General features: G+C 35.3%; 1 protein-coding gene across 2 annotated transcripts; it reads right to left on the bottom strand.

The window, feature by feature from the left end:
- Positions 1 to 142: 142 nt before the first annotated feature.
- Positions 143 to 27765, bottom strand: TXNRD3 (thioredoxin reductase 3). 2 transcript variants are annotated; one of them, XM_034431533.3, is made up of 16 exons: positions 27408 to 27765; positions 20562 to 20622; positions 17605 to 17714; positions 16782 to 16901; positions 14303 to 14375; positions 11580 to 11699; positions 10879 to 11021; positions 8321 to 8436; positions 8009 to 8234; positions 7753 to 7845; positions 7381 to 7457; positions 6710 to 6866; positions 5755 to 5862; positions 3098 to 3193; positions 2330 to 2464; positions 143 to 1369 (listed from the first exon to the last, which is right to left on the bottom strand). In XM_034431533.3, exons 1-16 carry the CDS (start codon positions 27528 to 27530, stop codon positions 1301 to 1303), a joined length of 1827 nt encoding a protein of 608 aa, XP_034287424.2. In that variant the 5' UTR covers positions 27531 to 27765; the 3' UTR covers positions 143 to 1300. The 2 variants fall into 2 exon arrangements, with proteins under 2 accessions (XP_034287424.2, XP_087744006.1); XM_087887880.1 differs by lacking the exon at positions 27408 to 27765 and adding an exon at positions 27280 to 27400.

The following is a 27765-nucleotide window of genomic DNA, read 5'->3' as shown; positions in this document are numbered from 1 at the left end:
ATGAATATCACTGCCCAGATCCCTGCACTCCTCCTCAGGCAGAACAGAAAATCCTATTTTATACCCCATAGTAAAAAAAGGTCATCTAAATCCCTCCTGGCACCAAACGTTTTTAGTTTTGAAGAATACAAATGCACTCTTATTTTAGCAAAAGCTGCATTCTTTAATGAATGTAACAATTTACATACATAACATTGCTTATTGGACTTCTCTCCATGATGCATCAGTTTAAAACTCTCTATGCGATACAATTTTTGAATTGAAGCATTTAGAACATACATATTTGGACACCTAAGCCTAACCTCCTCAAACTATCCCAAGTAGAGGATTGCCAAGGAGATCTCCGCAGATTAAAACTATTTACTGTAATAGGAATTTCACAAAGCACAAAACCTAATTGTCACTGCAATGGCAAAGTAGAGGCAATGTACTTATAAAGTAGCAACCTAAACAAATACATTTCAATTCTATGGCTGAAATTATTTACTTACTGCATAAACAGAAAACATAATAAACGGATGGTTTCAATTTTATTTGGGAATATTTTAGAGTAGATAAATGTGGGAGATGGAGGAATTTTTTAAAAAAGAAATGCCAAAATAGTAATTGTTCCCTAAAATTAGTAAATACAATTTCATGTGTTAACATTGCTTTTTCTGATGACTAGAATTATAGGGATTTTATTTTAAAAAAACACATACCACATTTCATGTCGTTGGAACTTTAATGCCCAGGGGAATACAATGCACTAACAGATTTCTAATAAATGAACTGGAATATTTATTTAAAAAAATGCAAACAACCTCAGCATTCATATTAACAAGTAACAAAATGCACTAGTGTCTGGAACGAAGTTAACAGGATGCTAGCAAAATTTATATCAACCATACATTCAACTGTGCCTGAGTGTTCATACAAAACCACTACAACTAAAAAATTTCACCTGTGCAATACAGAAGTTTCTCTGAAATTTATCTGAAAGAAATTTTGTTTGACTGGACGAATAGGTTTTCCCAACTGATATAGAAATCATCAGCCATGACTCGCCTCCAGTGAGGTTCAGAGCCATAACTTCAAAAATACACTTGCGTGCTATTCTAATCACGTCGGGATTAATTTCACCCTGCTGTTTGACTATTTCTGGCAAGACCACCATCTTTTATAGAAGTTTCAGAAATGCATCACCTGTAGTATTAAAATACTACAATCACATATTACTTATTTACCCGTGTACTTGGTATGCATTATGAAACTTCCAATAGGTAAGTGGCCCATCAGAAAATAGTTTAAACAGCAGGGCTTAACCTCAGCAACCACTCTGACTGATATCTTTTCCTGAAGATTTGGTAATTCCCATTGTAGTGAATACCTGTAAGAGAATGAAATAGCAGAACTAGATTAAAATACTAACAACAAAGCATATAAAAAGTTTTCAATTATATATAAATATATATGAACAGCAACATGGATATCCATATCTTACTCCTTAATGTCTCCACTGATTTAATATAACTAGAAGGAAGCTCTAAAATGCTGAATTAAATATACAATGCCAGGTAACAGAAAACGGGTGGATATGCATATATGTTGGAGAATACCTATGCGTGGAATGAATATTCTCTTGCTATTAATACAGGTAGTCCTAGACTTGACAACTGACTCATATTTATTATGGTTGCAGTGTCCTAGGGTCATCTGGCCACTTTTGCAACCTTTTGACAAGCAAACTCAATGGGGAAGCCAGATTCACTTAATTGAACAACTGCAGCAATTCACTTAACAACTGTGGCAAGAAAGGTTGTAAAATGAGACAACACTCACTTAACAGATGCCTCACTTAGCAACAGAAATTTTGGACTCAGTTGTGGCCATAAGTCAAGGATTACCTCCTATTAAGCCAAGTTTCCTTTCCTTAAAAAACCACTCTTGTTTAAGATTAATGCACGATAGTATCTTGTTTCCCAATATAATGACATGTGGGAAAGACGCTGGAAGAATGGGCAAAGATAGCTGCCAAGGAAATAGTCAGGGAAGAGAGAGCATAGCCCACAACCGGCTAGTGGGCAGGGCAAAAGACAGTCCCTAGTTGTAAAGGAGATTGGGGGGGGGGGGAGGGAGGGGGGTTGAACTTTCAAGATTTGCAAGATACTGTCAAATACAGCTTTACAATGAAGTGGGATTAATTCATCTGGTTGTGATTTCTATCTGGTTTAACCTGACACCTAAACAGCAAGTAATTCAACCTGAAATAATTACTATTGTTCTAGAAAACAGGGTATATATGTGCAACGTATTTTAAGCAATATTTTAAAAACACTATAATTATTACCTCTGCACTAGTTGGATGTATGCCAATTGTTTCATCAAGTAATTCTTTTGTGATACCACATTTCATTGCTGCCCCAAAACCCTGGGTTATTTCCCCAGCATTAGGTCCAAGTACATGTAATCCAATTACACGGTTCTATAATTAGGAGATGAGAGGTAGAGGAAGAGACAAGAATAGAGATCAGTTACTTCATTTTTCTCCCTTTCTACTACTACCTCACTAAAGAATGATGATCAAATTCCACAAGTTAGCCCTTAAATCTTGTTGAAAATAATAGAAATATTTAACTTTTAAATTGCTTCCTAAAAAAAAAATTGGAACACATAAGATCAATTCTAAAGTAATAAAAGTCTACATAGATGTGTATATTAAGGTCTACATAGATATGTATATTAACAGCTTTATATATAATGGTATTTCAAAGCAATTAGATGGATTTGGATCAGGTATTAGAAAAAGAATGAAATTCTACATATGATACTTCTAATAAAATAAACATTGAAATTGACCAATATCATATTCTACTTGATAATCCCTTTCCCCAATGGAAAAACTGCTTCAGAATAATAGGAGCCAGCAAACATTAATTTAACAATCACTTCTACTATATTTCAGGCTTTTGAAAGAAACCTTCTGTTTAAGGGAGGATTTTGTATCCAACCTACAGCAGATATTTCAGGGTTATTGTAAATATCAATAGAGCAATACACATAACATTCATTTCTGAAGATATGAACATAAAAAATTATTTTAGAGCAAAATACATACATCGTTAATCTTATTGCAGATTATTTTTGCGTAACAGGTATTGTTGTCTCTATTTGGTATTGTCCATTCAAGTGGCCAGAAGTAAGTGTGATATACCTGAAGAAAAACAAATTTCAGCTGTTATATAGGTTTTTTAAAAATCTATGTGTTTGACATAGGGCATTTGCTGACTAAAGCTAGAGGTCTGCACGGCAGAAGTCTAAACTATGAAATGAAAACATGAAGTCTTCTGCTTGTATTTTATGAAAACGATGATTACAGTGGTCTCATTCTGGAAAAAAACCACAACTCCACTATTTTGGATACTTTGGTTTTTCAGTAGATTACAATGTCTTCCTAACATGGTCTTCAATACTATGTTGTTTCTCTCATCACATCTTTAACAGAAAAACAGAGTTGGAAGGGGCCTTGGAGATGTTCTACTCCAACCCACTGCTCAAGCAGGACACCCTATACCCATGATGGCGAACCTATGGCATGCGTGCCACAGGTGGCACGTGGAGCCATATTAGTGGGCACGCCAGCTCAGCTCTGGGGCACATGTGCGCGCCGGCCAGCTGATTTTCGGGCCTTCTGGGCCCACCAGAAGTAGGGAAACAGGCTGTTTCCTGCCTCTGGAGGGCCTGGGGGCGGGGTGAAGAAGGCCCGTTTTTCTTTCTTACCTGGCTCCAGATCCTCTCTGTGTATCTGGGAAGGGCGAAAACAGCCTTTCCCACTCCCTTGGAGGCCCTACGGAGGCTGAAAGGGCCCATTTCCCAACTCCCGGTGGGAGAGAAAGTGACGTTTTTTCCTGTCCCCAGCCTCCAGCGACTCCTAGAGAGGCTCCTACAGACTCCTAGAGAGGCTCCTACAGACTCCTAGAGAGGCATCTAGAGACTCCTAGAGAGGTTCTGGAGGCTGGGGACAGCAAAAAATGTCACTTCCTATTCCACCGAGAGTTGGGAAATGGGCCCTTTCAGCCTCCGTAGGGCCTCCAAAGGAGTGGGAAAGGCTGTTTTCGCCCTTCCCAGATACACAGAGAGGATCTGGAACCAGGTAAGAAAGAAAAACGGGCCTACCAGGCCATCATGTGCCAGGAGCAGGGGGGGAAGGGGGTTGCGCACGCATGCGCGTGGGCACGTGCACGCACGACCCTCCCCCGCCCCCCCTACTGGCACGCGATGGCAAAAAGGTTAGCCATCGCTGCCCTATACTATTTCAGACAAATATTTCAACCCAATCTCTTCTTAAAAACCTCCAATAATGAAGCACACACATTCTCTGAAGGCAAGCTGTTTCTCTGGTTAATTGTTCTAACTGCCAGGAAATTTCTCCTTATTTTTAGATTGATTCTCTGCTTGATTAGTTTTCAGTTGTCATATATACTTTCTTGCTGAATGACACTGGGATCCAATACCAGACAATGACAACCACAATTGGGACTGGAATATTGGTGGTTGAATGAAATGGTTGTTAGGCAAGATGCCCATGTAACTGCTTCACTCAGTAAGTGCAATCCTGGCTCTCCCATTTGTGGTCATTAATGGAGCAAAAGAGCTACCTGGTGAAAGAGGGCAGGCAGCTCCCCTACATGCGAGGAAAGGAACTCCTGCAGCAGGTTGCAGAAATAAAACATGGATCATCAGGTTTTCAAGATTGTTTAAATGATAACTGAATTATTATGGATAACCTTTTGCAGACACTAGTAATGAGTTATGCTTTGATAAAGATATCTAGGAAAAAAAATTCCCCTGTGAATTCCATTACTGGATTTTGTTGATCCTAGAAGCAATCAAACTGGAAACTATTGGCTCAAAACACTTTACTGTAGGAGCACTGAATCAAAAGGACATGGAATACTGAATTTTTTTAGGCAATGGGGGAAAACCCCCAACTAATTTTATAACCGAGTACCAATCATATGGCTTACAGTTATAACTGATTGCTTTTTGAATTTGCCTGATAACAATGGACATATTGTTATATTGCTTCAATTTGGAAACTTGTGTTGTATATTAAAATAATTTTGACTGGTGATTGAAAATACCCAGTATGTAAAGCAGATTTAAATAGTTAGCTTATGTAATGCAGACTGAAATAATTAGCTTTTGTAAAACTGGATGATCTGTTGTAATATACAGGTCGACCTTTGACTTACAATCATTCTTTCAGTGAATGTTCGCCAAGTTACATGAGCACTGAAAAAAGTCACTTATGACCATTTTTCACACTTATGACTGTTGCAGCATCCCATAGTCACGTGATCAAAATTCAGATGCTTGGCAATGACATGGATTTATGAGTTACAATGTTCCAGGATCATGTGATCACCTTTTGCAAAGTTAACGGGGAAACCAGATTCACTTAACAACCGTATTACTAACATATCTGCAGGTATTAACTTGACAACTGTGGCAAGACAGTCATAAAATGGGGCAAAACTCGCTTATGAACTGTCTTGATTAGCAACAGAAATTTTGGGCTGAATTGTGGTTATAAGTTGAGGACTACCTGTATATTTCCATCAATGGTAGAACTTATATCACATTACATACATTACAACAGATCATAGAGTTTAACACCCGCTAATTAAAAAGTATGATGGATTACATGACTGGCGATGTGTTATACATGTTTTTTTAATGTAACGTTTTTCAAAGAAAAAGTTTCAAGTGTACCTCTATATTTTCTTGTCCAAATAGTTCAATAGCTTTTTCTTCAGGGAAGCCACAACAACCATATTCCAAAGGTGTAAACACTGTAGTTGGCACATTAACATAATCACACTAAAAATGGAAGCATAAAATAGGACTCAAAACATGTAAGAACAATAGCAAAGAAGCCAACAATTGTATTCTACCCTAAATACTTCAAGACCAAATGTATAGATAGTGGTCCACTCTGGAGCAAAAAAAACAAAACAATTTTCAGCCCTTTTTGGGATATTAGGTAAAGGGTATGCATACATATTTAAACTTTATGGAAGAGAAAAAGTTGAGATATTATGCAAGCTTATTTTTTCCTTGTTTAGCAGAGATGCTACATCAGACAGAAGTTTTTAATGTAACTTTTTAATATGTAATTTTAAAAAAATTGATAATAAATACTATGTTACATGTTGCCAAATTTTGCTATTTTACTTTAAAAATATAGATGATTTCTAAAGCAAAATATTACAATCATTGCTAGTATTTTTAATTATTGCAAATCTTAAGTTGAGAGACTTCAATGTTTTGCTTTTTGACTATTTGTTTCTGAGTATGGTGGCTTGATATCATAATACAATTTAATTTGAATTCTGAATGTTATTACTGGAGTAGCTTAAAACATAGACTTCCTCCAGTCCTATTCCCATAAGAATTTATACAGTACTATATAGGTCCTGTGTTAGATTTATTCAAATAAATAAATAAAATTTCATTTTGAAAAAACAGTGGCTACTGATGTACTACATTTAAACTAAATTTAGAATCAGTAGACAGATTAGTTTTACTTTCCAGCAAAATTATTAAGTTTTATATTAAAATCCAGTGCAATAGCTCATGGAAATTTCAAGCTCCTGAACATAAGATTGCCAGCCTTTTGTCTAAACTTAAAAGTCTTTCTCTACTATGACTAAAAATATACATTTACCTTTACAGAACTTCCTCCAAAAAGTCTGCGAGCTAATAGCTTGCCTGCCTGTATGGCAACTGGTGTAAGTTCCAGCTTTCCTTCCAAAATATCCCCAATCGCATAGACATAAGGTACATTGGTTTGTTCTTCATCATTCACAGGTATTTTCCCATTACTTGTTATGAAAGAAGAAGATAACAACTGAAAATCACACATTATATAATTGCACCTTTCTTTCTCCCTCCCTTCCTCCCTCTTACACACACACACAAACGCAATTTATCTAAAGATTTATGCTTAATATGTTCCTCAAGCAAATAATAAAATATTTCCAAAGTAAATAATCTCAGAGTTTGTCTACAACAAATTGACAATGAATTCAAGGAAGTGGGATCTTCTACTTCATTCATAATACTAATCTAAAATCAGTAAAATAAAAAATATAAAAAAATCTCAAAACTGAAAACAGTTGTGCATTTTCATCACTGGCAATAAAAACTGTAAGCATTCAATCATAATCTGAATTAATCTAAAACTAATTACGATCACAATGTTTAAGATTCAGTAGCTAACCTTATAATTCAGGACTTTTAAGTAAGCATGTGGAAGGTATTCTCTTTGTTTTTTTAATAGAATTTGAAACATATTATCAGTAGGTTTTCAGGAAGTAAAACAGTTCAAATACTTACATTTCATTCATTTTCACACCAATTTTATCCAAGCCAATAGTCCTGGTGCAAGCATCACGGCCAACAGCTATCAAAACCTAAATAAAAGGAATCATGTTTGAAATATAGTGTGGCAGTCCTATATAAGAACTCTTTTGCATACTCAGAAGCAGTTTTGTTTAAAAGCACAATAGATTTTGCTACAAAACAAATTCAAAAGTGTTAGCGTAATTCATTCCTTTAGCATTATTAATGGATAGATGTTAGCAATTAAATAAAAGGGAGCAATACAATAACAAAAGTTCAACAATTTTTGCAAAAACTGCAATGGCAAGCTATTGCTAAACTCTAAGATTTACCAACCATATGCACAAAAAATGCAAAAGTTCTTACAGTGTTATATTCTCCTTCAATCACTTGTGATCCTTCAGTGGATTTTGCAATTACTTTGAGTTTTCCAGGCATGCCATCCTCCAGCTTTATAATCTGCATGGAAGAAGAACGAACAAAAAAACTACAGCATCCTGTATTGCTATAGTCTTTATTCTGATTTGTATATTAGCCATTCCAAACTAAATCATTGTTTATGCTTATGCTTATATCATCCAATTCTGGAAAGAAAAAAAATCTTACACTGAAGAATACTTGCCTCAATAGGAACAAACTTTCTGATTAATTTTACTCCATGTGTTTCCATGTAGGCACCTGCTTTCTCTGCCATTTCTTGATCAAAGCCACGAAGAAGAATTGAGCGTACCATAACAGTGACATCCAAACCAAGGCTAGTAAGAAATCCTGCACATTCCAAAGCTACATAAGAGGCTCCCACAACTAGAGTCTTTCCAGGACAATAGGGGAGGGAGAAGAGGTCATCGCTGAAAAGAAGAAATATTGGTGTAAATTATTATGTCCAACATTCTGTCTAACAAACCAGAAAAGTAACGATTTCATTTCAACTAACCTCGTGATACAATATTCTTTATCTCCTGGGATACCCAAATATCGTGGTCTTTCTCCAGTAGCAATCACAAATGTCTGTGCTGTATAGAAAGTTTCTTGTCCTTTTCTGTTGATTGCCTAGTAAAATGAATCACAGCATCACATCTACTATCCTTTTAAACATGAAATATTTTCCAAAAACTATTTACAACAGCATATTTTTATTATGTCCTACTCTTAAAACATTTTATATAGGGCAGGCAACATTCAAAGGTTGCTATATTTTGTGCTTAAGTTGGTCATTTTCTTTTGTTCTTACATACCAACTATCCTACTTTGGATCATAATGTGAAGACTAGCTCTCAGGAAAAGCTTTAACGATGGGAAAGGTAAAGGAAAGAGAAGGGACAAACAGAAACAAGATGGCGGATCTCAGCTCCTGTGGCAATGAATACACAGTTGGAAAACCTTAAAGAGTAGACTAAGATCAGACTGTCAATCTATGTGGTTGCTAGGAGTCTACAGTGACTTGCACACAATCAATCAATCAATCTATGTGGATGACACAGAAAAAACTGTTGCTGCTTTATTTTTGATGAGATTTGCAGGCAGGTACACATAGTGTCAGACCTGCCACAGTCTGATCCCTTAGGGAAGAAAAACCGTTGACTCCATTTGGTGAAAGTAAAAGATACTTTTACTAAGAGATGCTGGTTGCAGTAAAGTCAAGTGGAATCCGAGTTTCCCATGCAACAATACAAAACTATTTCCTTCAGTCCCATCCCTCCGCCCATGAAAATCCAAACCCAGCCAATCCCGGGATGTTTTGCGAATGCTGAGGTGTTTGGACTGGTTACTTTCCACACTCAGGGCAAATGGCCTTGAAGATGCCTTGGCATCAACCGGTTCCATGTTGATGTTTTGCGAATGCTGAGGTTCTTTGACAGCAGAACCCAAGTGTGGCACCCAGCCAAAGATGGTGGGCCTGACCCATATACTATATGTACAAATTCTCTATACACTTCTAGCCAACAACTAAACAAGTACATTGTTGATGTTGCTATGCTGTCCATATATGGATGTAAATCCTTCATTGAGAATTAATTATTGCTTCAGCTTTTCCTGACAGGGATTTAAAAATATTTAAATTTTTTAATAAAAAGTCACTTTCTTAAGCAAGTTTCCTGTAAGCAAGAGACAGGCACCATACTTATTTTTGTTATTCTTGAATAGAAAAGACTGACATAAGGTACTTGTTTTAACTTCTTCAGTGTTACTTAAGATGGGACATTTGAGAAGTTTAGAGTTTAATTCCAATGTGAATTATTTTATGATGGAAAATTTTCAATAGTGCTGTTTGATTTTAAACTTGGAATATTTTTTCAATATGTGTAGAGAATAGAAATTGTAAAAAAATAAGAGAATCGATACAGAAATTATTAATTTTATTATCCAAATTGAAAAACATGCATTTGAAAAATCAAAGTTTTCTTACTAACGTAGGTAGTATTAAATCTCTCTCTTCATATGCATTCAAAACATTTTTATCTAATTGCATGCTATCATAATGGGAACAAATGGGTTTCAAACTTATTCTAATTACAGTTTTAGAACTACTTAGTTGGCTTTTGTTACCATAAGTACTCTTTCTTTATTGAAACAATGCCTAAAATGGACTTAGCCCAAGAACAGTTTTAATGGAATAGATCACAACTTGTTCATTTCAAATTTAAATGTCCATTTTCATTTTCTTACTTTCAAGTGCATAGAAAGCCTCTTTCAATTCTCACTACTTTACATTACTCATATATGGAACTTCACCACTCTAACTTCTTTCAAGTAATAAAAACAGAATGTAACATTAACATGCAAAAGCACAGCAACAGCAACATAATCAGATACTTGCATTTTAAAAAACTGATCTTTACTTCTATAATATTCATAACCAAATGCAGTTTCAATTTAATACAGCAGTCGGAAACACATCTCATTCAAATGCACATAATAAAATCAGCAATGAAAGTTGCATAATGTAATATCAATTTGCAAATAAATTAATATAAACGGTAGATATAAAAATCTTAAAACTATTTTCCTTTTAGCAAAGCTCCAGTTAAAACTTTGTACCTATTCTCTACAAGTGCCTCTAAAACTGATTATAATATGTTCATGTATCTATTGGTTACTAATAGATTCAATGTCTTTTGAGTGGTTTCAAATTTAAGATAATGTAGTCTGCAACTGCAAGCAAGTTTAACAAATTTCAAGTTTTTTCTGACTCATATTCACTTTGACCCGACTTTTTAATCTAATATAAAACATAAGGTTGTACCAAAAGGCAGACTCCATATGCCAATTTCAATGCTTCATGATTTTTTTGGTTTTCAAAGAAAATGTTACTGTACTTACAAATATTCAAATATCATGCATCAAATGAATACGTTTAGAAGCAGATGGCAACCAGTCCAAACATTTAATGTAATTTATGTGATAAATTATTTATGGGGCCTGACTTCTGGTACACCCTATAGATTCAGCCAATTTGGGATGATTAAAACTTATGTAAATTTCTGCAAGTACCTTGATTTTATGTGGTCCAATAAATTCTCCATACGCATTGAGATATGTCACAGTTTTCTCACGTAAAGCCACCCGATATCCCCAATTCAAAGACCCTATGTAATTTTGAATTCCTTCAACCATGGTTTCCCAATTGTGTTTAACTGAAAAAAGATACAAGAATCACAGTATGCAAACAGATTAATTCATATAATTTATAGTGAGCTTGTACAAGTACAGTGCAATATTTAATTGGAAAATATTTAAAATCCAAATGCTTTAGAAATAAGAAATCAGTATCATACTGAATACACAAACAACTATTTGTCTGTCTCTCTCACGCACACTGATCCTCTATATATGACCAGTCACTCATTGGGACCTTATAATCCAGATTTGAAGTAACAATGGCCGGACCCACCTCCTGTGGTCATATGATAGGATTAACTGTATTCATGAATAGCTAGTATACCTTCTGAAAAAACTTTACAAAGCAATCTTCAGGGACTAGTCAAGGCAGTCTTTCATAAATAGATACTATTGAATGGGGAAAAAAATACACATGCATATACATACATATGAATGATAAAGAATATTCATTGTTCTTTAAGAGGCAAAGTACAGAACAAGTCTATTCAGACCAGATTGCCAAGTTTGAGAATATTCAATGAAGAGACAAACTTAGTTTTACATTAGTTGCAAAATTTTCACAATTCACAAACCTTGCTGATCATATTCCCAGCCAAACTTTCTTGAATCTTGCAGTGCCTGACCTAATAAAGCTGCTTGATGCATCAACTTTTTAGGAATGCAGCCAACATTTACGCAAGTACCTCCAAGCCCTGAAATGGAAGGTGCAATTTTAATTGTTTTGTTTAATGTTACAAGTATTTAAGAAACGTTATCATTAATGCATAGTCATGGTTATGTATCCTAGCTGCATTTTAACATGGTAATAATATTACCATTTTAATAGGGAAATCATTTCTTTATATATATATATATATATATATATATATATATATATATATATATATATATATATATATATATATATATTCTTTTCTTTACTAGATTCTTATTTTTTTCTACATCTATTTTTTTTCTTTTTATAATTAGATAAAAATAACACCATATACCAAACTTGACTATGGGCCTGGAAGATGTAAGTATGAACTGAGATTACAATAACTATGGATAGACCATAACATTAGTAGTTTTATGGCTGTAAATTATTGTTTTATTCTTTCCCAGTAAGATTAGAATCCAACTCTCAACAAATAAGAAGCATATATGAGGTCAATAGTTTATTGTATGAGTTCTATACAATACTAAAATGCTGATACTAAAATGTTGCATGAGTAAGCCGATAGTAATGTTTTCCTAGTACAATATTTAAATAAATATTTAAAAACAACTTTTAATGTACTTATAGGGGAATGAAAAATCCCAGGGGGGCCTAAGCAATGCAATCTTTCTGGAGAATGTTATTCCAAAGGGTAGGAACCATGAAAAAAAATAATAGCAGAATGGTATAATTAATTCTAGCACTTAAGCATAAGTGAAAACAAAATGTTTAGCTTAAAAATGATAGAATAATAAAAATTCACCTATACTCATTTCTGATCATGTTTTTCTATTATAAGCAAGCAACCAAGAATTTTTTCTTTACAATACTTTATACCGAACTATAATTAATACCACTTATATGGAGAGCTTTTTTATTTTAGCAATTAAAAACACTGAGTTGGACCCAAAGAGACTGGATTCTAGCACTGCTTTATTAGGGACAAAGCTCACTGGTAATGTTTGGCGAGACACTTTCTTGCAAGAAAAATACAACAGCAAAACACATTCCGCCGCCCCCACCCCAAATATTGCCTTGTCCATGTAGTCATCAAGAAAGAGACTTTTAGGTATGCACCAGGGGTGGGTTCTAATTTTTTTTACTATCGGTTCTGTGGGCGTGGCTTATTTTGTGGGCGTGGCTTGATGGGGGTAATGTGATTGGGGGGGCGTGGCCAACTATTTTTTTTTCTTTTACTTTTAAAAGCATCTTTTCTACAACCTTAAGAGGTTGCAGAAAAAAATGCTTTCAGGAGCCTCTGAAGATCAGGCAATTCACCTGGGATCGCCAGAGGCTTTTAAAGGCATTTTTTTTCTACAACCTCTTCGGCTGAAGAGGTTGTAGAAAAAAATGCTTTTAAAAGCCTCTGATGATCCCAGCTGAGCCGCGCGATCATCAGAGGCTTTTTTTTTAACTTTTAAAAGCATTTTTTTGGCCGAAGAGGTTGTAGAAAAAATGCTTTTAAGAGAAAAAAAAAAAAGCCTCTGATGAGGTGGGCGGGGTAAGCGAGTGGCGACCGGGTCGAGGACCGGCTCAGAGGCTTGGTCAGCCAATGTTATTACCAGTTCTCCGAACTACTACAAATTTTTACTTCCGGTTCTTGCGAACCGGTGCAAACCAGGAGCAACCCACCACTGGTATGCATATACATAAAACTTATATAATAACAGCAAGAGTAATAATATTGTAAAAATGTTCAGGCCATTTAGCATATAAATATATTATGATGCATAATCAGAAGTGCAGGAGAAGTCAAAGCATATCAAATATATCCACATGCAAAGTGTCTATCCAAGCAGATTTAATACATCAGAAAAAATTTTTTTTCTATATTTGCAGAAAATGTTTTTAAATAACAATAAATATCTATATGAGTAAATGCCTTTTAATGTAATTATATATCATATTTTTTGGAGTATAAGACGCACCGGACTATAAGAGCTACCTTTTTTTGGTGAGGAAAACAAGAAAAAGACATCTGCCTCTGCCTCCCAGCAATTTTGCCTCATTGCAGCAAACAGCAAACAGCCTGCTTTACTTTCATTTTTGTTTTCAGCATAGCTTGATTAGTACAAAAAAAAAAAAATCTGCTCCAGCAATTTACTTCCTTGCAGCAAGTAGCAGAGGACGCAAAACAGCTGAGAGCAAAACAGCTGAGAGTCAGGCGGCCAACCCAATCAACTTGTACTAATTAGGCTGTGGTGAAGCTGAAATGAGCTGCTTCTTGCTGCTTGCTGCAAGGAGGTAACTGCTGGGAGGCAGAGGCCAAAGGGTGGGAGCCAGTGGGTGGGCGGGGCTACATTTGGTGTATAAGACGCACCTAAATTTTCACCCCCTTTTAGGGGGGAAAAGGTGCATCTTATACTCCGAAAAATACAGTATATAGCTAAAGAAATGGGCTTGAAAGAGAATTGAAATATGCTGACCAACTGTTTTCTCGAAGAAGCATACATCTGTGAACTCAGATGTAATTTTACATCTGTAAAATTACTGTGACACAGTAATTTTATTGAACCATTTAGAATAAATAGAATCGGGAATGTCAGCAAATTAAGCAATACGTGGCATTAATAAAGTTAATGCAAGCATGAAACATACCCCATGTAGTACCCAATGGTGTTGGCACAACGTAGTCTAAAACCATGACCTTCTTCCCTAAGGTGGCAGCTTCCTGAAAAGAACAAACAGTAGATAAGCAGAATAGATTATGATTTAAACTACAGAATTTAAGAGTTACAACATATTAACAATAGTCACTAATTAAAATAAAATGCCAAATGTATGCTTTCACAAGTCAATTTAGCATGTATTAGATTTATTCAAAAGGATGATAAATAGAATTAAACATGGTTGCACAAAAACAGAAATAGAATATATAAATACAGAAAGAAGTTCTGTGCAGTGCTCAGCTTCTTTACATTATTAACCTTGAATTATTAAATCTAGTCAAAACCAATCCTTGAGATTTCCCCTTCTCTATAAACATATGTAAATTACACACTTGTGTATATGGGTATGTATATGTTAAGAGTATATACATATTAATAAATTTATATGCTGTCCATCTCACTGCTGAATTGACTCTAAGTGGCTTATAAAGTAATACAAAGATAATATAAAACAATTAAAATTAAGAGGGATTAAATATTTAAAAATCATTAATTTGATTAGGTACATATAGCGATGTTTCTCATGATCATCTCCTTTTTTGCAGTGTTCTTTCAGACAGATATCTTTCTTGTTGAGAACAGAACATTCTGGAAAACTCCAGAACATTCTGGAGTGGTCCTGAGGATTTTGTTGTGAGGAGTTAATCCTCTGCAAGTCGTTTGGGTACCTAGAACATTGTAAACAGCTTTCAGGTTTGAGGGTTAACTTCTGGAAGACTGCTGGATCATCTCTAGAATGGCTGGAACAATATCCTCAGAATAATAAGATTTTGAACACATACTTCTTAATTTTACAGATTTTTAATCTTTATTTACTCCCTCTTAATTTTAATTGTTTTATATTAACTTTTTATCACTTTGCAAGCCACCTAGTTGTATATAATGAATCCATTTATGAAATTAATTTATCCTCAACCTTATATATAAAACTTGTGTGTATTCTCTCACAAAGAATACATAAGAAAATGAATACATTTTTCGCCCTGCTTCAAGCAAAAAAGAAAAATGGATGTAAGACAATGGTGATGAGGAAAAGAGAGAACCTTAATTAGCATTACAAAAGGATTAAAATAACTAGGAATTAGGAAAAGGCCTAGTACTCCCAAAAGGCTAATTTTCTAAGGTATCCTAGGCAACTATGATGTTTTTTTGCATTTCTTCTATTCATTTTCATCCTCACAGGTATAAATTTTTATTTTTCCTCACAGCCTCCAAGAAATACAGAAAAATACAAAGGGCCAATTTTTTAAAAGAAAAAAAATGGATTAATTTATGCATGAACAATACATACTGGAGCTTAGAAAGCATAAGGCAGTTTTTGCAATATTGATTATGTGCTATCAAGTCTGTGTTGACTCATAGCGACCATATAGATTTTTTTCTGTTATCTGTCCCAAATCTTGTCCTTCCAGTCTTCCAACAGTGCACCCATCACTGCTGTAATTGTGTCCATCCACCTTGCTGCTGCTCATTGTCTTTTTCTCATTTGTTTAACCTTTCCCAGCATCATATATTTCTCAAGAGATGTTTACACCTGGTCATTTTGGGGTTGAGTGAGAGCTCTAGGTTTGATTTATTCTATTACTTTTTTTTTCTTAGCTATTCATGGAATTATCAGGAGTCCTCTTCAATATTAAATGTGGTCTCGATAAAATATAGGAGTGATTTGTCACTGCCCTCTCCTGAGCAGTATGAAATGATTCCTTTGCCATGATCAGTAAAGTGATATTCTACCTCCAGCATAGTTCGTTATCCCCGATGCCCAATCAAGGCGACTACTTGCTTTACCTGAGCAGATGGAATGTTTTTCACAATTTCCTTTATCTGAACATGATTGCTCTTGGGATACATTTCCAGCAGTCTTCACTCATCCTTCCCAAGAACACTCACTATCACGACAATGAAGTAGCACCACACTACTTGGGGCTTGGGAGGGAGTTTGCAATATACAGGTCTATAACTCTAAATTGTTAAAATTTTCATGATGGATGGGACTGAGGAAAATTATAGTTCAATATGGAAATCACCAGGCCAAAAAAGGCCAATACATGAATATCTGTATCCATTTGCAGCAAAAGCTGATGTGTAGTGGCTAGGGTACGTGTTTCATAGCATTTGGTAAAATTTATGTGTAGACCTCTATGTAGGATTCTAGCTTCATTCTACCTACTCAAGAGCTTCTGTAACACTACGATGTAAGCAAATTGATTTGCCTATCGGTTCAACATCAATATGAAATACTCAGTCAGTCAGTCAGTCAGTCAGTCTGTCTGTCTGTCTGTCTGTCTGTCTGTCTATCTATCTATCTATCTATCTATCTATCTATCTATCTATCTAACTAACTAAACCAGTAGGATGAATCTGGATTTTAAAAAACTAAAACATAGAAGTAACATATGAGTACATACCTTGGAACAAGCAAGTCCACCAGAACCACCACCAATAATAATTAGGTCATAATCATATGATTCCATCTCTTCACCCTTTTCATTCCCTAAAAGCTTCTGCAATGTACCATCGTGGTAAGCCTGCAATAAAAACACAACTTATTAAAAAAGGATGAACCTTTTATTACTTTTCTTAAACTTCAAATGCACAACTGTTAGATTATATCTACTGGGTTTCTTCCTTTTGGGACTGGCTGTTTGATCCCATGAATATTTCTGGAAATAAAAAGGACTTTTACAATTTCCTCTTCAGAAGTCACTCTAGAAAAGTGAAGGTGGGTCTTAGTAGAAAAAGAAACCTGAAAATTCCTTCATTCCCTTTATATTCATGTAAACTCTACTTCTATGAGCAGAAGGACACTAGATAAATCTTGATGCTGATCCTCAAGATTTGTTTAGCTAACAGAATGCAACTAACAAGGTCAGCAACCATACTGAATATCAGTGCTTTCTTCAGCTTTAAAAGATAATAAAAACTACAACTGGAAAATTCATTTTTAAGCAATTAATGTAATCCATAGCTTTAGAGAATAACAACACAAAAAGATAATTTTAGGGAAAGCTAATACTACATTCTCAATCTACAAAGAAAACAAAGAATATGTTTATAATAAACAACTTATAATAAGTTATTATAAACAACTTATAATAAGTGAGCAGGCTATTCTTTACAATAATTCATTTCAGTAATAACCAGAATTTGTGAAAGTAATCTACTGAGGAACTGCTTAAAATGTGAGTTAAGAGTTATTTTCATATATAAGAGAAGGAAGTTGAAGATTACTTGAAAAGTTTGATCACATCCACCAATATGGTTTCCATTTATAAACACATTGGGCACAGTCCTTTGGCTCGTCAGTTCTAGTAATGCTTCCTGGATATTAGGTCCATCATCTAGAATTAATAAAAGGGAAAATATTATTTATAATAGTAAAGTTCAGTGATTTGCTATGCAGCATAAAGCCTGTTAACATCCGTTCAAGTAGTAAATTAAAATATCCATGTCTATTACAAAACAAGACTTGAAAGAATAAAAATATTTATTCACTAATTGAAGACACAACATTAAAAATTGGTTAATCTAAAGTTGAAATATGTTTTAAAAGTCTACCAATAAAAAAAGTCTTTCAGACTTGTAAATTTCTGTGGAGATGCTCAGTCATCCAGGTCATAGTTGTCTCAAAGGTGCCTTTTAAAAAGGTAACTGGACTCCCCCTCCCCTTTAGATGTTTCACTTTTCATCAAAGAGGCTTCATTGGTTCTGGCAGGATGGTAGGAGCATTGGAAGGATTAGTTCTAGCTAGTCCTGTCAGAGCTAATCCTTTCATCGCCCCCACCATCCTGCTAGAACTGATGAAGCTTCTTGGAAAAGAAGTGAAAAGTCTTCCTCAGAGAAAAAGTAGTTGCATTTTGAAAAAAAACAGCTTTGAGACTTCAGACTTGTAGCATTTAAATGCTGCAAATCTAAAAAAAATAGCATTATTATTCTCATACAGTTTAGTAATAAAAAGAACAGACAATTCCATCTTGGGCTAATTTTGCTTGATATATTATAGTTATTCTCAACAATAGCTAGTAAAAGCACAAGACTGCTTCATTATCACTGATTTCCAAAACAAAGTTAAAGGACTAGTATACCAATTCCACCCTTGATACTATAACTGTCAAATTCTCCAGATTTTTAAAACATAGTTTTGGATCTTTTTAATTTAAAAAAAAAGGAGGGGGAGGGAAAACTAGAATAAAATCATCACTCATTTTTACTTTTAAGAATGCTTCTGAGCTCATAACAGTTCCTAGAAAACAGTTCCTACAAATAGCAAGGAGTTATAAGTACTTATATGAAGTGTATCTTTAAAATATAACTAACTTTCTGAACTTGCTTTAAAAAAACTCAGTTACTGGTATGTCTAGTAACCCAAAAGATTAAAAACATTTAAGCCCAGTTTCAAACTGGTTTGATAAAATGAAAGCAGATATAATTAATCAGAATTATTAAGGTTCAGGTAAGGCAAAACACAATTAATATAATATATAATTGAAACAAAGTATCTCAAAATCTTTACCAAATCTTCAACTAAACAAGGAAGATAGGTGGAAAAGAAAGATTCAGACCTTCCTACAACTTTTCTTCTGAGTTAAGCATTACATTTAGTCAGCTTTCTATATAAGAATCTGGGCAGAATCACTTTCTTAAGAAGTATTTTCTTGCACTATAAATTTATTAGGAATTAAACATTCCTATTTAATATTCCATCTCCGGATTTATACAGTAAAGTTGTTTTTAGGAGTGAGTTGTCTGCAACATACTGATTTGGGTCAATACAATTAGAATCAACCACTTTTTGGCTGCTAACTAAAACACAAATCTAACAGATAAAAATCTTTCTTGCAGAATTCAAAATCTAGGAATGCAGAGATGTAGATTAAAAGGGTTCTGTACAGCCTCCAACTTAGTTACCACATCCGGCATTTATACAGAAGACAAGAACTTGTTTGTCCCATCTGGCTGGTTTCTCAATTAATATATACAGTAACATCGGAGACTTAAACAGATACCACCAAACAAAAGATGAAGAGCTAAAGAGAAATACCATAAATATATTGCAACATAGGACAGAAATTTTAGCTTATGAAGAAAGCATTTCCTCAAAGCATTGGGTATTATTCAGTCAAGTCCTTATGCCAAGTGCATTATTTTATTTTACACTGAAAATATATATTGGGAGAGCTGTAAGTCAAACTGCAGTACAGATATAGTTGAAAAACATTTTTAGATAATCTTTTATTCTTTTCTTTTGGGAAGAAAAATGTGATAAAAATAATTTGTTATATTGTGTACTATACAACATATAAAAGAAACAAATCAAAATATTTGGTTTAGTCTGAATATATGATACAATAATAATTTACCTGTTATCTGCAAATTGTTTTTTATTCCAATAGCTCTTAAAACAAACCTAATCTAAACATTTACAAAAATTTTGTAAATTTTTGCAAAATTTACAAAAATGTGCCAGATATGTGCTAAAAATCGTAATTCTTATCAGCAGTATTCCAGTCTCAGTTACTTAAAGGAACAAGCAGGGAACCTGATAGGCACAAAAGGTACCACAGGTACCATTAAGGGGGGTGGGACTCTAGTTGAGGTTATTTTTAACAAGTTATCAAGCAACATACACACTTTGGGGTGGGGGAAGGGACTGTATAACTGCTATCTCCATGCCATTGAAATGCAAATACTCTGTTGGTTATCGGGCATCTCCCTTCTTGACCACATCACAAATGGCATCATTCAACATCATTTTGGTGTGGCACCAATTATAGAGAAAATGAGAGAAGGGCGGCTCTGCTGGTATGGACATGTCCTGAGAGCAGCACCTTCCACAGTTGCCAAGACTGCCTACCGACTAGAAGTCAATGGCCGGCGATCTTGAGGGCGCCTAAAACAGAGGTGGTAAGACACTATCAACAAAGATATGCAAGCCGCGGACTGGAGCTGCAGCTAACCATGCAAAATGGTGTTCAATGATCTGAAAAGAGGACCCTGCATGTGCGGGAATATGCTAGGAAGAAGAAGGAACTGTATAATTCCAGAGATGAAAGAAATCAACAAAAAGCTTCAGTATGAATTTTAAGAGTTATTTGTTCAAAACAAGGTCTTGAAAAGTTGTGGCATTTTATTGCACATTCTAGTTGGAGGAAGTTTGAATTGTATATAGAGATTGATGTTATCCTTACCAATCTTGTCAAGCTCCAGAGCACTATATTCTACTCCCAGAGTATGAAAGAGATCTTTCACCTGTAAAAAATAAATTCTGTTAAGGAAATAGGAAAAGACATAAAACTAGAATTTATGCTTCTCTTGGAACAATGCTGCTCTTTAGATTAAGCAAGCATTTAAAATAAACAAATAATTAATGGCAGCCTACAGTATTGCTTAAAATATACTGTACATAGGGATGCCAGTTTTGATCTTTTGTGTTGTGTGTGTGTGTGTGTGTGTGTGTGTGTGTGTGTATATATATATATACACAAAATCATTAGCGTTTTTTAAAAAAATACACATAACCATTTAAAAGTGTGGGGAAAATGCTCACTTAAATAAGGAACCAAAGCATTTGGAAACAGATGCAACAAAGCATCTTTTATTTGCATGTACAACTACAGTGATTACTGGGCTCCTTGCCAGAAGAATGCAAAAGAGCCCTGAGGGTCACAAGGTTACAGGTTATACACCTTCTAGAAATGATACATAAGACTTACAAAAGCAGAGTAAATTATAACAAAACCTTTATTACAGGAATCTGATAACAATATGGGAGGATCTTACTATGAGATAACTCAGTTCTTCTGGGGTTACATTCTGTTCTTCTAAGAAAACTCCAAATCCACCTTTTTTACTGATACTAGCACTTTTCTAAGATAAACAATGCCTTTTTTTTGTACCCATAAAATATTGTTTGTCCCCCATAGTAGTTTAATCTAAGGCCACATTCAAACAATAATATTCTGCTACATCATCTTCCAGTCATCTATATACTACTAAAATTCTCGTGTCTGTTTGTGACCTTCAATTAGTCCAAATTGTGCATCATAGCACAATTTTTGAATGAAGGTACCTAAAATCTTCTAACTTAAAAAGATTATGTACAAAATCATGACCCCATTACACCCTTGTAATTGAAATTCCAAGGATCTTCATACTAGATGCATTTGCAAAGTTGTGGCCACTACAACATCATCACAGCTGTGGTCACGTGATTGTGATTTCCAGCACTCTGTGCCAGTTTCCCATAAGCAAAATCAATGAAGAAGAGGATTAAGGATAGAAACTACTATGCAGGAAGGAGAATGGCATGTTTACCAAGTGCAGCTTTCTAGAGGAGAGGAGAGGATTTGAAGGGAAAAGAATATTGTGAATGTTCTAGCTGTGGGATGTTGCCACTAAGTTCTAATTAAAGCCCTTGGTTAATTCTAAAATGAAATTAGTAATTATTTTACACATAGCAACAGCATATTAAACACATTACATGCTCTAATATTAGCAAAAACAAAACTATTCCAGGTAAAAAGATAGTTAATCTCAGAAGGATAGAGTAATTTGGCCATAAAACTATTTACTACATTCCATCTTCCTCTTGAGTCAGAAGGGAGGTGAAACTGAAGTTCTTCTTTGATATAGGCTGAATGTCACTTGTTTCATTATCTGAAGCAATCAATCTCTCAAAGAAATCAATACTTTCTTATCTCATATAAGGGAACTGACTGGTTTACAAGCATATTTTTGCATGTTGCCTTTTGTCTGATGAATCCAAAGTTCAATGAAAAGTTCTGCAAATGTTTCTAATTTAAAGACATAATTGTTTTAAGTTTTAAAAAAAGGCTTTCATTGTTTCAATTTGTAAATATATCTTAATGGTAAACTATATTAAAAACCTATGATGTCAATGAAGTACAGAATTGCTTTTACATCCATGACCTTCTCAGAAATAAGCAATACAAGAAGTCCTTGGGATACAACCAGCAATTTTTAAAAGTTACGATGGCACTTTTAAAGGGGGACATAAGGGGGGACTTATGACTGGTCTGCAATGCTGTGGCCACTGCAGCACCAACGCAATCATGTGATCACGATTCAGGCACTTGGAAGCCAGCTCACAATTACAACAGTTGCAGTTGCATGAACACCATTTGTGACCTTCTCTGCTTGCTTTCCATAAGCAAAGTCAATGGGGAAGCTGGCAGAAGATCAAAAGTTATTCCCACTTCTTTTTCATCTGCCTGCCCACCACTGTCCATGTTCCACAGTGCCTGCCTGTCCAATTGGGGCGTAGAATCCAATTGGTTTTGTGTAGTTTAAAGAATAATTTAAAATAACTTTTAAAACATTTTATTTAAACGTGGTTCCAAGTGGTTTTGCCCAATGGGGAAGTACTGGGAATTGGCACAGGTCACAAATTGTACAAACTATCTGAATTCTATTTGACTTCCACAAAAGCCTGGGGAAAAATTCAACTGCTTTGAGTACTGGCTCATATACCAGTATGCACAAATTCCAAAGCACTTGTTCATAATCATTTCTGAAGCATGCACAGCCCTAAAGATCAGTTATACATTGCAGTTGCTTCTCATTTCTTCAGATGACTTAAGGTGATAACAAATATATGAAGCTTATCTCCAAACTACAGTATAACCTAGCCTACCAGCTGATATTCAGCAGTAACAACAGCAATAAATAAAGATCTATAACAAATTAATTCCTAAATAATTTCACTTAAAATATGTTATGGTACCCAAAGCAACATTTTCTTAGAAGTAGCAGCATGCTAATTAAAAAAACTGCCTTGGAATTCAAAATTCTCTAAACCAATTCAAGTACCTTAAAATCTACAGTGATCTAAATATTTGCTCTCATGCCTAAAGTTTTGAAGATAAATTAGGATTCTGCAACATTAAGTTGACTCGATGGGTTATTTTATTTAAAAATATATACATATCTAAATATTTTCACATTTAAAATTTAATATTAAAATTTAAGATATGTCTTTTTCCCTTTCCAATGTGTAGTGTTTCAAATAAACAATGGACTTATTATTAACCACACATTCATCTTTTAACATGGCAAGCAAAAATATATTTATAATTTTACGTATTCCATCAATGAAAAAGGAAGTTTCATAAATATTACACAGCAAATATAAAGATTGCTATTCTCTCTGTAGCATTCTGAAAATTTTCTCTGCAGGATTGTGGGTCCTTCCAGAATAATGATGATTTAAAAAAAAAAAAAAAACTATTGAAAACGGGTCTCCCCCTTCCTTTAGATCCCAATTCTTTTATTGCATGCAGGTAACATTTCTGTAAAGCAAATGGGCTGCACCAGAGCATGCAAAAAACTGAGGAAACTCAGCAAAGCAACAATATTACTTCCAATTTGTGGTTTAAGTGATATAAGCTAAAATATGGCTAGAAGCCAGCTACTATAATTTATATCAAACACAAATAAGAAAATAATTTGATTTTATTCCTTAGCAGAATTAGAATGTAGGATTTTTAAGTAGCCTAAAGATTAGTATCCAAACTGTTTGCTAAACCAGTATTTAAAAGGTTCCAAAGATAAAATATGGGATGATATTCACTACTTGGACTAGGAAACCTTTACTATTTTGTGCCAGCACACTGTGTATTACAAACGACTGTAGTACAAGTAATGCAGACATTACTGAACTAGGAGGGAGAGTCTATGATTTCATCTCCATACCTAAAAGACACTTAGTATTTTATTGGAGATGGTACTAGTCAAGAAAAATTGCAAACCAAGCATGTTGATAAACAGCTAAAGGAGATGGGGTAAAAGTATTGGCAGCAAGAAAATCCACTATCAAAAATAGAAAGGCAGTTAACTGAAAAACAGACAGGAAAAATTGAAATGCAATTTTTTTCTTCCTATGCCAAAATACTATTGCTGGATGAAAGAAATGAAAGCAATTGAAGGCTATGATTGAAGACTTCTGTTGTTGAAATCACTCTGGCTATACATGATTTGATGAGTTCTATTCGTATCTTGAGGGCACCTACCATTTATATACGTAAGAACAGGGGAAGATCCTGAGACTTAAGTATTGATGATAATTCACATCAATACTTACTCTGCTCACATGGTGATTTGAAAGTTGATTGGAAATTACTTTGGTGGGAATAGTTAAGATGGACAATTCAGAAGAATCTAGAAAAGTTTGCAATATACAGTGGCCCTAAGTTTAGCAGCCAACCTACATACATACATACATACATACATACATAGAAGCAATTCAATATAATTTAAGTACAGCTACTTTTCTATTATCCAGTGCTGCATATACAGAATTGTACCATAATCATTCATGACCATACCTATTTTTGAAGATTTGTTATAAATACCCCTTCTTTTGCATTATGAAAAATAGAACTATAAAAACAATTAGACTTTCTTAAGTAGATTTGGAAATAAGTATTTCTGAATTCAACACATGCCTATCTATTCAGGACATTTATTTCAATGATTTTATTTCAAACCTTCAGGAACATTTGTAAGGTAATAATATATCCGCATATTTTTTTAGTACTAGGTCAAACAAACATTTTGAATTGATTCTTAATCCAATCAAGCCATCAGAAAGAAACCTCACTTTAAAGGTGTTTTTTTTAAAAATGTCATTATTAAATTAATAAGGAAGATCTAGTGGAGAATCTTTTTAATTGCATGCAAATAAAATTCAGTGGAATCCTATCTAGGAAAGAATTCATACTGTGAATATTAGCAAAAAGTCTGCATCTCACTATTTTGACCCAGGAAACACCTGCATATCCTGAAATCTTTTAGTATAAAGCTCCTCCCAAAGTTATTTCACAACGAGATTAACTGTGTTTAGTTGTTTTAATTTGTAGTTATTTATATTTAAATTTTGATCTGGTTCCACCTGTAGTTTAAATGTAGCCATTCAGAAGTGAAGCATGAAAAACTCTGTGCCCTTTTGATTTATTTATACTTTCTTAAACCTAATATTTTTCTTATTCTGTATAATTTCTTCCCTATATTGTCTTTTGAATTTACATTTCTATAATCTATAGAATTTTTTCCTTGTATAATTTCATTCTCTTTATCCAGCTCCTATTTTCTACTTCTTTAGAGATAATGCAAGATTAATATATTCCAGTCAACGCTTATTCACATTAGATCCTGTCAAGTATATCATAATGGTATTTAATTGCCACAGAGCTGAATTTCCACCATGACTCATTATATTAATGTCTTCCTAGGCCCACAATGATACCCAACGAAGTGCAGCATTTTAGCGAGTTATACAAGACAAGCTGTTGTACAAGGGATGTTACTCAATAATAAGCTGTTTCTTCATAATTTCCAGAATTTCTTTTATATAGAGTATTAGTTTACAAATTAGTCATAATTAAAACCTGCAACAAACAATTACTAAATTAATGTAATCATATATGTTTGTTTGTAATTAAAACTCCACTTCCAGCAATAGATCAGAATAACATCAGGGAAGGGATTCAACATTTTATTTCATCAATCTGTTTCTCTGGAATCTGTTTAATCATATGCTTATTTGTCTAAATTAAGAGCATTTACATTAACTACAGCCACAATTGATTTTATTTCCATGAAGAAAATCTCTATCCCAACAACTTGAACGTTGGAGTTCAGAAATGATAAAGGAAAAAATTAAAAATATATCATATTTTACAAACAAAGGCAAATATACATGTCCCAGGATATTATTGCAGGACCCAATGTGGGTCGACCACCGGGATCAATGCTTTAGTTTCCCAAGCTTTCGGAGTCGTGCTGGAGCCCATCCTCAGGGAGCTTCTCTCTCACCAGAATGATCGAAAGACTAAACCTCTGGTCCCGGTAACCGACCCAGATTGGATCCCATCATATTTTAAACCACACTTATTTACCATTATTTTAATTTCCATGTATTGCACCTTCTCTTCCTCTGAATAGTTTAAATGTTTCTGAACATCTTACCATACGGCATAAGCATAACAAATAGACTATGTAAATACAAGTGGAATTTCATGTGTGAGCACACATTTGCCCAATTGTCAAAAGACACATTTTATACGTCCTTTCAATGAAATTTATTTCCAAAGAATGCACAGCACCACATTCCTTAATAAAGGACTCAGAAATCCTGGCACTGTAACTCCACCTGGGATTCCCAATTGAGGTGGGTGATGAATTAGCTCTTTAGACAAAACTTTAGACAAAGGAGAGCTGGGCTCCAATTTTGGCTCCAAAAATCGCCAGTGTTGACTCCTGTCACTGCCTGGACAAGTCCCTATAGGTGGTTTTTGGGTTGTTGTTGTTTTTTTGGCAAGACTTCAAAAAAGCGGTTTGCCACTGCCTTTTTTTGAGAGTGTTGGCCACCATGTTTCAAGTGTTACAAAGCCCATGCTGTGTGGCTCTCATGAGTGATTGGCCCAAGCAAGGTCACCCAACCGGCTTTATTGCCTTAAAAGGGAACCAGAATTCAGGTCCTCCTGCCCTGGTGCCTGCAATCGCTAACACAAAAGTTTACGTTGCCAAATTATTACTTCGAAGCCTTAACCCGGACGCCCTATTATGTCACTCCCGCCGGCCGGCCGGCCAGCCGGCCCGCCCGAGCCTGCTGGCGCGAAACCACTGGGGAAACCATAGCGAGGAGGGCCTAGCCTGCGCCATATGTATATATATATATACATATACATATATATAGATAGATAGATATAGATATAGATACATATACCCATTTCTCCAGATAGCGGAAGAGGTTGCACAATGCCTCGAGGGGAGGGAAGAAATATAGCTCACGAGCAAGAAGAAACTGGCAACAGCAACGGAAGCGAGCGAGCGTGTGTGAGAGAATGTGTGCGTGTGAGGGCTTAATACGAGGAAGCTCCGACCGACCTGACACCAGCAGAAACCGAAACGGCAGCCTCAGGCGGCAAGACGGGCCCGGCAGGGCCGTTGCCACGGCAACCCCTGCTTCCTCCCTCCCTCTCTCTCTCTCCCCCCCCCCACTTCCCCCGACTCACCTTCCTGCAGAAAGGACAGTAGCTCTTGCTGAAGATCATAACCCAGTGGGTGCTGATCAGGCTGCGGACGCGGAGCTTCACCGCATCCGGGTCTGGGAGGCGGACTTGACCCGGAGGCGGCATGGCGGGGGCCCTCGCTTAACACACACACCACCACCACCACCACCGCAACGGAGGCCGAAGAAGAAGCAGCGCGGACTTCCCGGCAGGATCTCAACTGTGCGGTCACCTCCGTCTCTAGGCGCTCGCTCCGTTTTACTCTCGTGCATGCGCGGCCCGGTCGGCGGGAAGCCCCGCCCCCTAACTCCGCCCCTAACTCCGCCTCCTCCTTGTCCAATGAGAAAGGCGGAAAAGAGAG

The sequence above is a fragment of the Pantherophis guttatus genome, chromosome 2, assembly GCF_059756535.1.
Source record: "Pantherophis guttatus breed Tessera chromosome 2, ASM5975653v1, whole genome shotgun sequence".
NCBI classification, from domain to species: Eukaryota; Metazoa; Chordata; class Lepidosauria; order Squamata; family Colubridae; genus Pantherophis; species Pantherophis guttatus.
This window is presented reverse-complemented; position numbering and strand designations above follow the sequence as displayed.